Source organism: Bos grunniens, chromosome 10 (assembly GCF_055505025.1).
Source record: "Bos grunniens cultivar Pamir isolate PY7600 chromosome 10, Bosgru_T2T1.0, whole genome shotgun sequence".
Lineage (NCBI taxonomy): Eukaryota > Metazoa > Chordata > Mammalia > Artiodactyla > Bovidae > Bos > Bos grunniens.
In genome coordinates this window covers 97,491,619-97,507,941 of record NC_141174.1, presented here as the reverse complement: position 1 = coordinate 97,507,941, position 16,323 = coordinate 97,491,619, and the positions used below count along the sequence as shown (strand labels likewise).

General features: G+C 41.0%; 1 protein-coding gene and 1 pseudogene across 5 annotated transcripts in view; one reads left to right on the top strand and one right to left on the bottom strand.

Moving 5' to 3' along the window:
- The first annotated feature begins 95 nt into the window (after positions 1 to 95).
- The window catches only part of AP3S1 (adaptor related protein complex 3 subunit sigma 1), a 76,860-nt gene continuing 60,632 nt past the window's right edge, over positions 96 to 16,323 (top strand). For all 5 annotated transcript variants that reach the window (XM_086323251.1, XM_086323249.1, XM_086323253.1 and 2 more), the window contains exon 1: positions 96 to 260. In XM_086323251.1, coding sequence (XP_086179377.1) covers positions 192 to 260 — 69 coding nt within the window. In that variant the 5' untranslated portion in view covers positions 96 to 191. The remainder of the gene's footprint in view (positions 261 to 16,323) is intronic.
- Positions 12,335 to 13,797, bottom strand: LOC147365461 (dnaJ homolog subfamily A member 1 pseudogene; annotated as a pseudogene).

The following is a 16,323-nucleotide window of genomic DNA, read 5'->3' as shown; positions in this document are numbered from 1 at the left end:
CGCTTCCCTCCGTGCCAACCCCACCCAAGCCCCGCCCCGTGCAAGCCCCGCCCCGAATCTCGGGGGCGCGCGCGCGCGCGTGTGCGGGAGGGGGCGGGTGGGGAAGGACAGCCGGCGAGATCCGGAGGCGAGGCTCGCGCGCCCGCCCCCGCCCTGGCCCCCAGCTCCCACCCGGTCCGCCCGGCTCAGCCATGATCAAGGCGATCCTCATCTTTAACAACCACGGGAAGCCGCGGCTCTCCAAGTTCTACCAGCCCTACGTGAGTGCCCGCCGCCGCCGATCCGGGCGAGGGGGGAGTCGTTGGCGGCTGGCAGCGCCCTCCGGGCGACCCCCTCAGGCGCGTCGCGGCCCTTCTGGCGCCCCGGCCGCCGCGCGCTCCTGGCTGTCAGCCTCCGGGTGGGTGTGCCGGGTGCCCACCTCCCGCCGCGCTCCCTTCCTCCGACGTGGCTTTTCTCAGGCGGCTCCTCCGCTTGTCTGTGGGCTGGGTGGCTTCCCGGCTGTGCGGGCGAGGCCCTGGAGACTTCCCGGTGCGGGGCCGAAGCGGGTCCGGCGGCTGCAGCCCACCTGAGCGCGCGGGGTTTGCAGCCCACCCGGGTTTGCAGCCCGCTCCTGTTAGCAGCCGAGGGAGACTGTTAGAGCCGGTTGGTCTGGCAGCCCCACCTCCCCGACTCCCAGCCTTTCCTGCCTGACTTCTTTCTCTTCTCCTGTGTGGACAGATGGGCTAGTGGTTTGTTTTTTTTTTCGCTGTAATCCTCTTGTCGCGCAGGAACTTTGGCTTCCTGCGTTTGGAGAGACCTGCACGCTCTGTAGTCTCTCCCGTAGGTTGCCATACGTGATCGAGTGCTCAGTGTGACTTTCCGGTGTCTCCTTTTTAACGACAAAGATAAGTGAGGACCTAACGTTTCTCTGTGGCTTTTCCCCTAGCGGCTGTATTTTATTTACTCCTGCATTAACTGGCGAGGATTGTTTGATCAAGTAGAACGGTGATGCTATACCTGAAAGTGACCATTTCAGCGACTGGTTTGTCATTTTTCTACGTAAGGGAGTTTGCCCTAATTTATAGTTTTTCTTCTGCTTACAGAGAATAGTAATATTTGTTCAACTCTTTCAGAAGTGTAAATATTGTGGGAAAACGCAGGTTTTACGGTAGTAATTTACAAGTAATTTATCACTGTTTGATGGAGGGTTACAGACCAGTGTGCCTATCTGAGGGCAAAATTTACCACTGTGGAAACACAAAATTAGGCTCTCAGTGATAGGATTAATGTGGACATATGACTCTTGTTTATTGTTGCATTATTTATTGTTGTATATAACTTTGTATTGGACATTTTGCTTAGAGCCAGAAAATGAACTTTCAATTAAATATTGAAACTGTGCCACGGCTAACACTTTTATGCAGATAAATCCCAGATGGAAGTCATTCCTGCCTTTAAAAATTAAATGTGACAATTTCACTTTGCCTGAAATGATAATGCAGTCTTTGTGGAGGTGTTAGTTGAAGTGAGAAATCTTGAGCTCATTTCTCATATCCGTAAGTGATTTTGCTTTTGCTGGCGATAAGTAGAAAAGAATATTTTCTACTACTCCTGTTTCATTTTAGTGTAGTATAATTTCCATCCTAATACGTTTAAGAATTCTACATCATTCTTTAATCCAGGATAAAATTCTAGTTGATTTTTCTGAATGGAAAAAAATCCCCTTGATTTTACATTGTTACCCATTTGCCTTAAATACATTGTTGTGCTAGCCTTTCCTGAAGGTATCTTTCTTTGAGCCATTTTGTTCTGCCATCCATTTGCAGTGTAGAAACAGTATGTTCCAGTTGTGAAACAGAATTTTAACATGTGTTTCTCCATATCTCCACTTAATAATTAAGCGCTATTCAAAGTAGAAGGTTTTGTGGCTAATCCATAGCATCAGTGTAACTACTCCTGTAGTGTAGACTTTAACTATGTGCAGAAAAATGTGTCGAATTTGAAATGCAGAAATACCTCTTTTCTCTTGTCCAATGCTGGCAACAGAAATATCTTTAACCTTTACTCAGGAGGTAGCAGTAAGGTTAACGTGGAACAGTGGCAGCTCTGGTGTCATTTTGTTGTTCAGTCGTGAAGAAATGTCTGACTCTTTGCGACCCTGTGAACTGCAGCACTCCAGGTTTTCCTGTCCTTTACTATCTCGCGGAATTTGCTCAAACTCATGTCCATTGCTAAATGACTGGTGTGGCTGGGAGTAGGTTGCTAAGAGATGTAAAAGAAGAATCTAGTGGTCACTGAACATGAGGAAGTGGGGGATGCCAGGAAATGTTACTACTCTTTCATAACTCGAGTTTTGCCAGCTTTTTATTTATTTTTGTCATTCAGGAATAATTTGAGATTATTTGTGTATTTGTTTGCCATTTGACAGCAGAAATCCTTTTCATTCAATCAGTTCATTTATTCAGTTTTTATTCCATCAGTCAGTTTGTCAACAAATACTGATTTCATGCCTACCGTGTGCAGGCAGTGTTTTAAAATTTGGAGGTGAACAAACAGATAACTTATGCTTTTTCAGCTGGGACATAGACAAAGCTAATAAGTAGAATATATACCATGCCAGATAGTAATAGGTGCTGTGGGAAAAATAAAGCAGGGAAGGGTGATAGGGAATGCAAAGGTGGCACTTTAAAATAGAATAGTCAGATAAGTTTCTGCTGAGATGGTGATACTTGAGCAAAGACTTGGAAGAGGTGAGAAAGGCAGCGTTGCAATTATCTGGGGGAAATTCTTTCCAGGCAAAGGGAGAAGTAGGTGCAAAGGTCCTAAGGAGGGAATGGAAGAACGTGTCCTGTTGGAAGAACACCAGGACTAGCATGGCAAGAACAGACTGTCTGCAGAAGGAGGAAGCAAGGCCTGTGTGTGGGGGGCAGCAGAGTTTATTCTATTCTCACTGCCTGCGGTGTCCTTCCCTACCATTGCCAGATGCCCAGGTTCCAGGTGTACCTCATCACTTAAGCATCCGTTGAAGCCTTTTTGTCTTGCTTAAAGATTCCTCTTGGTTCTTAGGATTTTGTTTTTATTTTATGATGGTATACTATTCTGTTTCAGATTGCATAATTCCTTGGTGCATCCTATACATTCCTTAATGGAAGGTATCAGGTTTTAAACAGATTTGGCAACCCACTCCAGTGTTCTTGCCTGGAGAATCCCAAGGACGGGGGAGCCTGGTAGACTGACGTCTATGGGGTCGCACAGAGTCGGACACGACTGAAGTGACTTAGCCGCAGTAGCAGTGTTACCCTCTGCAATCAACATTAAGCCTTAAATATAAAGAACTCTGTATTTCTTATTCCTTCCAACTCTAAAATTTAGTCTTTTTATTAACTGAAAGTTTTAAGAATCCATGTCTTTAGGACGGAAGTAATGAGGAAACAGCTGTTACTGCAGCTGTTTTGGTTTTTAGTTGAAAGAGGCTTTAAGAAGTACATATCCAATAACATTGACAGTTTTGAGCTTAATTTATTGAGGGATATCTAGGGATGTGGTTTGGGTATCATTCCTGTACTCTGATAGGATGCTGAGCTTTGAGTCCAGCAATAATGATTTGACACTGAAGAGTTTGAAAACTGTTTAACCATGCCAACCAGTTTCCCTTACTGCATTGAATTTCTATTTCTCATTTATTCTCCCTTATGATACAACAGTTTGTATTTACCCTTTAATAGTACAGATTTCCAGTTCTTGCTGTAATAAATATTTAGATTTGATGGTGCCTCCAACCTGCTGTTCAATGTATGGGACATATAAAGTCACCCTCGGTTTTCTAAACTGATGTTTTTGGTTCATTCTGCTAGAATCAGACATGTAAGATTTAAAAAGTGGACTCAGAATTCATTCACTTTTGTTTTTCCCTCCTGTATTCTTGAACTGGGCTTCCCAGATGTCGCTAGTGATAAAAGAACCTACCTGCCAATGAAGGAGACGTAAGAGATGCGGCTTCTCTCCCTGGGTCAGGAACATCCCCTGGAGGAGGGCATGGCAACCCACTCCAGTATTTTTGCCTAGAGAATTCCATGGACAGAGGAACCTGGCAGGCTACAGTCCATAGGGTTGCAAAGAGTCAGACACGACTGAAGCAACTTAGCACACAAGCACATCCTTGAACTTGACTGCAGAAATTCAAATGTTTTTCTTGCTCTACTTCTTTAATTGACATTTAGCCACAGCGACTTGGCAACAGTAAACTTTAGTGTTTTAATATTTGCCTGGCAATATTTGTATATTACTATAAATCACTAAAGAGATTTATATTTCATAAGCCATATATATATTTTATATAGCCATCAAGCAAGGAAAAAAACCCTTGGGTTATGATTCTCATGTTATTAATGCACCATGGCATATCCTTTGGTGAATATCTGTAATAAAATAAAAGTGTTTTCCTTTTATATGAATTATTGTAATTGTGTCTACAGATTTAAGCAATTGTGTATTTATAAGGGTGTACACAAAGTACAAACAGGAAAGTTTTCAAACTATTACATACATGAGTTGTCTCAACATTCTTATAAACTATATCTGATTATTAAGTTGTTTTTCAACTAAATGAAAGCCCTAGATAGAATGCTTTTATTGTTCTTTCCTTTTTTTGAATTTGTTTACATAAAAAATATAAAGTATAAGTATATATAACTATTTTTCTTTCAAAAATTTCTTTGAGAAAGATGCATTGGTGTTGACTGATGTCTTTTTTTGCAGCTATTAAGACATTGTGGCAAGTGGGATAGTTAAACTTATTTTTATGATTGTATGTCAACAATTCTAAGTTTAAATTTAGGTATTATCACATATTAACACATAGTATTTGACTGTTTTGTTAACAAGATAATTCAAAATTATTTTATTTCCTTCCACATGAGTTAGGACACTTTTGGCTATACAAATTGAGTTTTATGTAACCTGACTCCAATTTGCTTTAAAAGGAACTTTGTTAGGATACAGAATAGGAAATGCAGACTAATAGACAAACTCCAAAATTATTTGATTCAGCAAATCAGTGACTTCACTATAAATCCAGTTTCTTTCTCTTTCTCTGCCCTGCACTTTACAAAGTTGATATCCAAAGGTTGATTTCCTCCTTGAAATCAGTTTTAATTAATAAAATCAACAAGGAGAGAGAGATCTGTTCCTATAATCCTAGACTATATCTTTCCCTTCAGTCTGGGTGGTTCTACCCAGTCTGGTTAGAGTAACTGGGATCCACCCTTACAGCTCAGGCTTCCCTTGTGGTTCAGCTGGTAAAGAAGCCGCCTGCAATGCAGGAGACCTGGGTTCAATCCCTGGGTTGGGAAGATCCCCTGGAGAAGAGAAAGACTACCCACTCCAGTATTCTGGCCTGGAGAATTCTATGAAGTGTATAGTCCATGTGGTCACAAAGAGTCAGACACGACTGAGCGACTTTCACACTTTCACTTACAGCTGAGGATGAGGGTGGAAATATGAAGAAAATTGGTATTCTGTTGGAAAAATGGAAGAGAGGAGTGGATGTGGGTAGGCAAAAAAGTATCCACTATTCTCTCTTCATTAGTTCGGTTCAGTTCAGTTCAGTCGCTCAGTCGTGTCCGACTCTTTGCAACTCCATGAGTCGCAGCATGCCAGGCCTCCCTGTCCATCACCAGCTCCCGGAGTTCACCCAGACTCACGTCCATCGAGTCAGTGATGCCATCCAGCCATCTCATCCTCTGTCGTCCCCTTCTCCTCCTGCTCCCAATCCCTCCCAGTGTCAGAGTCTTTTCCAATGAGTCAACTCTTCGCATGAGGTGGCCAAAGTACTGGAGTTTCAGCTTTAGCATCATTCCTTCCAAAGAAATCCCAGGGCTGATCTCCTTCAGAATGGACTGGTTGGATCTCCTTGCAGTCCAAGGGACTCTTCAAGAGTCTTCTCCAACACCACAGTTCAAAGGCATCAATTCTTCGGCACTCAGCCTTCTTCACAGTCCAACTCTCACATCCATACATGACCACTGGAAAAACCATAGCCTTGACTAGACGGACCTTTGTTTCCCCATCTATTTCCCATGAAGTGATGGGACCAGATGCCATGATCTTCATTTTCTGAATGTTGAGCTTTAAGCCAACTTTTTCACTGTCCACTTTCACTTTCATCAAGAGGTTTTTTAGTTCCTCTTCACTTTTCTGCCATAAGGGTGGTGTCATCTGTATCTCTGAGGTTATTGATACTTCTCCCGGCAATCTTGATTCCATCTTGTGCTTCTTCCAGCCCAGTGTTTCTCATGATGTACTCTGCATATAAGTTAAATAAGCAGGGTGACAATATACAGCCTTGACGTACTCCTTTTCCTATTTGGAACCAGTCTGTTGTTCCATGTCCGGTTCTAACTGTTGCTTCCTGACCTGCATACAGATTTCTCTAAAGGCAGGTCAGGTGGTCTGGTATTCCCATCTCTTTCAGAATTTTCCACAGTTTATTGTGTCCACACAGTCAAAGGCTTTGGCATAGTCAATAAAGCAGAAATAGATGTTTTTCTGGAACTCTCTTTTTCGATGATCCAGCAGATGTTGGAAATTTGATCTCTGGTTCCTCTGCCTTTTCTAAAAGCAGCTTGAACATCAGGAAGTTCACGGTTCACATATTGCTGAAGCCTGGCTGGGAGAATTTTGAGCATTACTTTACTAGTGTGAGATGAGTGCAATTGTGTGGTAGTTTGAGCATTCTTTGGCATTGCCTTTCTTTGGGATTGGAATGAAAACTGACCTTTTCCAGTCCTGTGGCCACTGCTGAGTTTTCCACATTTGCTGGCATATTGAGTGCAGCACTTTCACAGCATCATCTTTCAGGATTTGAAAGAGCTCAACTGGAATTCCATCACCTCCACTAGCTTTGTTCGTAGTGATACTTTCTAAGGCCCACTTGACTTCACATTCCAGGATGTCTGGCTCTAGGTCAGTGATCACACCATCGTGATTATCTGGGTCAGGAAGATCTTTTTTGTACAATTCTTCTGTGTATTCTTGCCATCTCTTCTTAATATCTTCTGCTTCTGTTAGGTCCATACCACTTCTGTTCTTTATTGAGCCCATCTTTGCATGAAATGTTCCCTTGGTATCTCTAATTTTCTTGAAGAGATCTCTAGTCTTTCCCATTCTGTTGTTTTCCTCTATTTCTTTGCATTGATCGCTGAGGAAGGCTTTCTTATCTATTCTTGCTATTCTTTGGAACTCTGCATTCAAACGCTTATATCTTTCCTTTTCTCCTTTGCTTTTCGCTTCTTTTTACAGCTATTTGTAAGGCCTCCCCAGACAGCCATTTTGCTTTTTTGCATTTCTTTTCTATGGGGATGGTCTTGATCCCTGTCTCCCGTACAATGTCATGAACCTCATTCCATAGTTCATCAGGCACTGTATCTATCAGATCTAGGCCCTTAAATCTATTTCTCACTTCCACTGTATAATCATAAGGGCTCATGTTATTTCTTTTGAATAGATATTTTCTTCTTCTCTGTAATTTTATTTTATTTTTTTTTTAAAGATTTATTTTATTTTCTGGTTGGAGGGTCTTCATTGCCAAAGACAGGCTTTCCCTAGTTGTGGCAAGCGGAGCTTCCCTTTGCTGTGGTGTGCTGGCTTCTCATTGCATGGCATCTTCTGTTGAGGAGCACAGGCTCGAGGCACAGGGGCTTCAGTAGCTGCAGGAGTGGGCTCAGCAGTTGCGGCTCCCGGGCTCTAGAGCCCTGGCCCAGTCATTGTGGCACGTGGGCTTAGTTGCTGTGCAGCATGTGGGAGCTCCTGGACTAGGGGTCAAACCCGTGTCCCTTGCATTGCAAAGCAGATTCGTAACCACTGGACCTCCAGGGAAGCCCCCTTCTCAGTAATTTTAGATTGTTTCTGAGGATGTTACTGTCAAGACTAGTTCTTGGTACTATGTGGTTCTGAACACGTGACACAAGAAATCATACTTAGTACTTAGTTCAAGGTATTCCTTATACCAGTGGAATATTGAAAAATTCAAATCCGAATATAATCACAATTTTCGTAGGTAGTATGCTTAAAGACTTGCTTTTTAAAAAATTAAGATTAATAAGCCTGTTGCCAATTGTGTTGAAAGGAAGAAATAAAATGTTCACCATCACAGTGATTTTTGGTTTGGGGGAAAAATTATAGTCCACTCCTCTGCCTTTCAGAACAGAAAAAGGCCTTGTATCAGGTGGCAGTATTATATTTCTTTGGTTAAGCTGATTGCTAAATTATTTATTGTTTTAATTTTTAAGTAAATTTATTGTGATTACATGAAAAATATGTAAGTATTACGATCACTAAGGTCATCCTTGATTTCACCACCCATAGATAACTGTTGCTATTTAATGTACTTCTTCTCTATGTCTTCTTAAATTTTTTCTCTAGAATATCCCAATGAAGAGTATATCCCTTTTAGACACTAATAACACAAAGAATGTGTTGAAGCTGTCATTGGATTTATGGAACACTTGTGGCTTTAAGATAACCAAATATTTTAATGTCTGGCTGTTAATGTCGTGTCACTAAGTCATGTCCACCTCTTTGCAATCCCATGGACTGCAGCACACCAGGCTTCCTTGTCCTTCGCTATCTCCCAGTGTTTGGTCAGATTCATGTTCATTGAGTTGGTGATCCTATCCAACCATCTCATGTCTAGCTGTTTGATTATTAAATATTTAAAAATGCATAATGTATGTTAATTGTATTTTAATAACTTGCATGTATTTTTTCCTCCATATATATCTTCCTCCCTCCCCCCATAGAATTGAACTTACGTAAATAACCTGAGTGTATCAGGGCCCTTCCCCTTTTTTTGATTCTGAAAGGAAATCTTTGCTAATTTTTGTGATAAAGTCAAGGGATTCCTTCTTTAGCACTTGAAATTGTCTTTGTACTTTTGGGTTACTGATTTTTTCACTGCTGCTGCTAAGCCAAGGCAATTCTGGCCCTGTCAGCCTTCCTCTCACCAACTCATCTGAACTGCAATACAGATTTTCAGCTTTCTTTGCTAAAGGGTCAGGAAACTCTCAAGCTGTGTAAGAGGAGTAAAGGCCAACATTCTAGCTATCAGGTGTTAAATTCTTAGGACTCCAAGGGGAGACACTTCCAGGCTTAGTCCTTTGAAAGTAAGAGTGTCCTTTTGGGATACTATCTGACCTGCCCATTGCACTCTCCTTTCTCTTCTCCCCTGCCCATATTCCTTCAACACATGTTTATTTGTTGTTTTGTATGCCCCTGTTCTAAGCTCTGGTAATATTGTAATGAGTAAGACTGACAGCCTCCCTGCCCTATGGGTTTATTAATACTTTCCAGTGACGACAAATAAACGATAAATGAATTATGTCAAACTGTGTGATTAGTCTGTGAAAAAAAAATGAAGCCATGTAGGGGGATAAAGAATGATGGGGAGAAGCTATCTTAAATAAAATCATCAAGGAAAGACTCTTTACAAACCTGATGTTGGAGAAGATGAACTGTATGAGATGAGGGAGTGTTTGAGAAAAACTCAGGAAAGAACGTTTCAGGCAGAAAGAGGTGTAGGATCCCTCAGACGGGTCCACAGTTGGTGTGGAGGAATAGCGAGAAGGCAAGCGGAGTGATCACAGGGAAGAGTGACCGGAGATGAAGTGAGAGAGAGAGAGAGGGACTCATGCCTGTGTCAAACCGCGCCTTCTCTTCTTCGAGTCTTTCAGTCAGATGACATCATCCCTGTCGTGCTCTCCACAGGAAGAGGCGTTTCTCCTTGAATCCCACTTGTATTTTGCATGGTTGAACACTGCCTCTCGCCTCTGCAGGAGAGGTAGTGATGCTCCCCTCTGCTCAATTATTTTCTTCTCTACCTGGTTTGGAGAGGTAGGAGAGCTCGCCCAGCAAATGAAGGTAAAAGTGAGCGCTCAATTCTGTGCAGCCTCTATATTAATGAGACCAGTGATCAAGCTGGTTTCGTTTCCTAAGTAACCTGTGAAGTAACACAGCTCAAGAAGAAAAGTATTTATCTTTCTCAGACATCTCACAGCCTTAATTATAGATGAGCAAAATCTCTGTGATGCCTACTAGACCAGCTCTGTTATCGTGCCAGGAAGCATTTCCATCTTTTCTGCTTTGCTTGGAGCCTCCCAATGCAGGAATCCATGGCTGTCAGTCGCTGTTCTCTTTGTTAGCCAGGAGCAAAGGGCTCTTGATCGGTGTCAGACCCACTGTTTTGTTTTGATGACTGTGTGCTCGCCAGTTAAGTGGGAAAGACTGCGAGTTCATCCCACCGCACATGTATTCTGCCATTACCTGTCACTGGTAATTCTTAGTGTGATTGTTCTAAAATGATTTTTATGGTGATAAAACATTTGTAACAGATTTACCATTTTAAGTATATAGCTCTGTGGCATTAAGTGTTGTGTAACCATCACTACCATCCCTCTGCAGAACTTCTTCATCTTCCCCACTTGAAACTTCGTACACTGTTAAACACTTAACCCCCCATTGTCCCCTTCCCTCTGGAAAGCCACTGGCGACCACCATTCTACTTTCTGTCTCAATGAATTTGGTTAAAAATCTAATGAAAGAGAAATCTCGAAATGTTTGTCCTTTCATGACTGGCCTCTTTCACTTGGCAGGCATGTGGTATGCATGCGTGCTAGGTCGCTTCAGTCGTGTCTGACTCTTTGCGACCCCATGGACTGTAGCCTGCCAGGCTCCTTTGTCCATGGGATGCTCCAGGCAAGAATACTGGAGTTGGTTGCCATGACCTCCTCCATGGGATCTTCCTGACCCAGGGATTGAACCTGTGTTTCTTATTTTTCCTGCATTGGTAGATGGGCTCTTTACCACTAGTGCCACCTGGGAAGCCCTTCACTTGGCATGGTGTCTTCAAAGATTTAACAGTGTTATTGCATGTGTCAACTTTTCCTTCTTTTTCAAGGCTGAATAATATGTATATATGCACGTGCCATGCATTATTTGTCCATTTGTCTATTAATGGATGCTTGGGTTCCACTTTTTGACTATTGTGAATAACGCTGCTGTGAACCTGGGTGTTAGGTTACACTTCCCTGTTAACTAGTGATGTTGAGCGTCGTTTCGTGTGTTTACTGATCGTTTGTGTATCTTCTTTGGAGAAATATCTAAGTACTTTGCCCATTTTATAATCAGGCTATTTGGTTTCTTTGTTGTTGAGTTGCTTCTTATCAGATACATGATTTGCAGATATTTTCTCCCAATCAGTGAGTTGCTTATTCACCCAAGGAGTGGTATCCCTTTTCAAAGGATAGTGTCTTTTGATGCACAAAATTTTTGCTTTTGGTAAGGTCCATCTTTTTTTTTTCTCCTGTGCTTTTGGTATCATATCCAGAAAATGATTTTTTAATGACTATATAATAGTTTATTGAATCATATATCATAATTAATTTAACCAGTCTTCTGCTGTGGACTTTTATTTTGAATAAGGTTTTTTTTAATTTTTTATTTATTTATTTTTTCATGCTTTGTAATCAGTATATTAAAGAGACATTCATACATTTCAAGAATTGCTTAAATTCTGATACCAGATTTAAGCTTGTGAACATATGACTTTAAACATACAATTAAAGCTATTCATTATAATCTGCTATACTACCAACATTAAATTACAGTTACTCTGGAGCATAAGTTAAATGGTTTAAAGTAAGCCTATAACATACCTACAAAAACACCTTCCTATCTCATACATGCAAATTACTTCTCCATGTAAAGGTCTCATCACTCTAACCTCTAAGTTTCCCTGCTCCAGAAGTCACTACTCTAAGGCTTACTGTGGTCCAAAGGTGGGGGGGCGGGGGGCAAAAAAAGTAACCAGGACCAATAGCTATGTTAATAGAAGATGGCACAGCAAAAGAAGGGAATGCAATTCTACAAGTGCAAGCCCTCAATAAGCAGCATATTATGATAAACCCCTTCTTTACAAAGGTATCATTTCTATCACTGATACCACAGGCTAAATTAAATTATACAGCATGCCATCTTCAAGTACAGTTGAGGCAATAGAATAAATGCAGAAGCATCACAATGAATCCCACTTACTACATACAGACCAACACTTCTCTACATTAATTTCTTTGTCTGACTGCCAGTTAAACACAGTTTTAATTTCATAGCTTAACAATTAAGGGTCATACACTGAAGTCAATACATATACCTGGCATTTCAATCTAAGCTATTCCATGTACATAGCTGAAATCAATTACAAAGTATGGCCTAACAAATGCTAGGGGAAATTTTTTAAAGTCATTTTTACAAGTACTAAACTTATCTTGCACACTGAAGTCATCATACATACAGGGCAAAGTCAGAGCTTTTATATTTGAGTTTATTCTTCATTTAACTTTTAAACACTACTATAGTTGAATATTAAAACAAAAGCAAGTAGTGAGCATATGATTATAGTCCTTCACTCAATCACTACTGCAAATAAAACACCAGCAGTGAGTGTTATTCACAGGCCCTACTAAGAGGTCTGACACTGAACACCACCCCGAGGATGATGTTCATCATCCTCGTATGCTTCTCCATTGTAATGGCGCCGTGTTTCCTGATTTGGATCAAAGTCCACTAATTCTACCTGGTCCATTTCATCAGTCTCTTCTACTTCCTTCCTCTCAGGCAGAAGTTTTTCCAGCAAAGAGAGTTTATCAGGAGAGAGAAAGCCATTCTCAGGAAAGTTTACCTTAAATTCAATGATTAGGCGACCCTTTTCGTATGGCCTACGTTAAATTGGCATGCCTTCATTTAGCACACACTTGATATCTCCATGCTTGACAATTTGACCTGGATGAGAAGTGATGACTATGGTTCGGTTGTCAAGAGTAGATATTGGCTTTTGGAAGCCACACAACGCCTCAACCAGCTGTATGTCCATACACATGAAAAGGTCTTCTCCTCATCGAGTCAAAACAGCATGGTCCTTCTGATCTAAAACAATGATAATATCTCCTGGCTCCAGTCCTGGTTCTTGGTCTCCTTCACCATGGAATGTTATCTTCTGGCCATCTTTCATGCCTTTGTCAATATGAACTTCTAGAATTTTCTTTTCTCGAACTATCTTCCTTCCATTGCAGCTTTTACATCTATCTTTAGGACTGATCCGCTCCCCATGGCCCTGGCACTCCATGCAGACAGACTGAATTTGCTGAACCATTCCAGGTCCTATCTGATGAATTCTTATTTGCATTCCAGTACCTCGGCAATTGGGACAGCATTCTACTGCTCCTTTTTTACCACCTCGGCCTTCACATTTGTCACAAATCACATTCTTTTGCAGAGCTAGTTTTCTTGTTGCACCATTATATAAATCTTCTAAAGTTACTGTAAGTTGATGGACAACGTTTTTACCTCTCCTCTCTCTCTGCATCCTGCCTCCTCCTCCGAAAAACATATCAAAGATGTCCATGGGGGAGCCAAAACCACCACCTGCTCCACCTTCTTTAATTGCCTGTTCTCCTCCTTTGTCATATAACTCCCTTTTCTTTGCATCAGAGAGCACTTCGTAAGCTTGAGAAATCTGTTTAAACTTCTCGCCTTCATTTGGATTCTTATCAGGGTGGTACTTCAAGGCCAGTTTCCTGTAAGCCTTTTTCAGTTCTTCTTGGGTGGCATTGGGTTTGACCCCCAAAACATCATAGTAAGTGGTTTCTTTCACCATTTTCTACAGCCGGTGAGCAGGCCGATGCCGGTGTGGGGGAGCGGGACGGAGCGCGTTGCTGTGCGCAGCTCGGGCAGCCGCCGCTCCTCCGCCTTTCACCGAGCGTTCTGGAAAGTTCCTGAATAAGGTTTTTTAAAGTGAATATTGGGTAAGAAAATACTTTCAAAACCTGATGCATAATAAAAACTCAGTACTTGTTACCTAAATTAATAATAACTTTCATTGCTACTTTTATTATTACTACTTCTTGTTACTTCCTATCCTTGGTTGGAAAGTTATATAGCTAAGGGACTATAGAACAGTCCAGAGATTGTTCCTGGATGTTCTTTCTATTTCCTCAAAATGAATCGTCTCTTTGTAGACCTTGTTTTGGAGTGAACTTCCTTCTAATTACAAAATGCAAAGTTCTACAAGATTCTTCCAGAGAAGAGAGTTTCATTGGGAGGTGTTTTAAACAGAAAGCTAAAAAACTTGCCCTAGCTTTTTTTTTTTTTTTAATTTTAAAGAATTACCTAACCTTTAAAAAAATCTTTAAGGTATAATTTATAATTCACATACTATAAAATTTACTCATTTAAAGTGTATATATAATTCAGTGATTAAAAAAATTTTTTTTATTCATGGCTGTATTATGCAACTATCAGCATAATATATATTTAGAACATTTTTATCAAACCAAAGGAAACCTCATACCCATTAACAGTCAATCCCTAATCTCTACTCCCCCAAGCCTTTGGGCAACTATTAATCTATTTTCTGTGTATTTAGATTGGCCTATTCTAGACATCTCATATAAATGAAATCATGAAATATGTAGTCTTTTGTGGCTGACGTCTTTTCACTTAGCATATTTTCAGGATTCACCCATATTGTAGCACGTATCAGTACTGCATTTTTATGGCCAAATAATATTCCATTGTATAGACATACCACATGTGTTTGTCCCTTTATCAGTTGATGGATGATGTTTGAACTGTTTCAACTTTTTGACTACTGTGAATAGTGTTGCTATGAACATTCATGTACAAATTTTTTCTGTGGACATGTATTTTCATATCTTTTGGTTATGTATCTAGGAGTGGAATGACTAGGTCATATGGTAACAATGTTTATTAATTGTTTAAAGAACTGCCAGATTGTTCTCCAGATTGTCTATTCCAATTTAAATACCCATCAGCAATGTATGAAGGTTCCAATTTCTCCATATCTTCATTAACTCTTATTTTATTACATGTCTTTTTGATTCTAGTTAATGTGGTAGATGTCAGATGGTGTCTCGTGATTTTCGTTTATATTTTCCTAATGACAGTGACAGTGAGCATCTTTTCATGTGCTTATTGGCTATTTGTATATCTTTGGGGAAAAGTCTATTCAAATCCTTAATCCCTTTTTAAGTTGGGTTATGTGTCTTTTGGTTATTGAGTTTGTAAGAGTTCTTGATTTACTCTGGACGCAGACACCTTGCAGATACATGAGTTGTGCATCTTTGTTGTTGCTTCTACTTTCCTGACAGTGTCATTTGAGGCACAGAGATTTGTGATTTTTAAAGTCTGTCTTTATTTGGGCACATCAACTCTTTGTTGCAGTACCCAGCCTTTGTTACCCTGTGACATGTGGGAACTTAGTTCCCTGACCAGGGTTCAGACCCACCTTCCCTGCCCTGGAAGGCGGATTCTTCACCAGTGGACCACAAGGGAAGTCGCTGCTGCTGCTGCTGCTCAGTCGCCTCAGTCGTGTCCGACTCTGTGCGGCCCCAGAGACGGCAGCCCACTAGGCTCCTCTGTCCCTGGGATTCTCCAGGCAAGAATACTGGAGTGGGTTGCCATTTCCTTCTCCAATGCATGAAAGTGAAAAGTGACAGTGAAGTCGCTCAGTCGTGCCCGACTCTTAGCGACCCCGTGGACTGCAGCCCACCAGGCTCCTCTGACCATGGGATTTTTCCATGCAAGAGTACTGGAGTGAGGTGCCATTGTCTTCTCTGAGGGAAGTCCCTAAAGGTTTCTTATTTTGATTTTGTCCAATTTATCCTCCCCCCTCCCCCAGCTACTTTTGCCTGTGTTGGTTTGGCATATCTAAGAAAACTTTGTGTAATCCGAGATCATATAGGTTATATTTCCTTTCAGGAGTTTTGTAGTTTTCTTACATTTAGGTCTGTGATCTTTTTTTGAGTTAGCTCTGTGTATGGTGTGGGGTAAGAGGTTAATGTCATTTTTTGCAGGTAGCTATCCAGTTTTCCTCTCACCATTTATGGACAAGACTATTCTTTTCCCATTGAATTGTCTAGGTACCTTACTCCAACTTTCCTCCCCCAATTTTACTTTGATTTTTAGTTCTCAGACCTTTCAGCTTCCACCACAGTTCAGGCTCTCTCTTTAAATATTTCAGACTCAGTCTATCACCTTCTCAGCTGTTTTTTACTTAAATTAAATAATAGGGTTTTTGCCACTGAAAGTGGCAAACTTCTTAGTATGATAGATGTTAATTTTAGAGTGTTGATAATAGTTTTCACATATTGAGTGCTTTCTTGTGCTAAGCATTATTAATACATTTTTATATGTTGTAGGGGGAAACACCATTGAGTTCAAAGAAATTTAATAAACTGGGCAAGCGCTAGTATAATTTCTGTTGCAGGTGCTGTC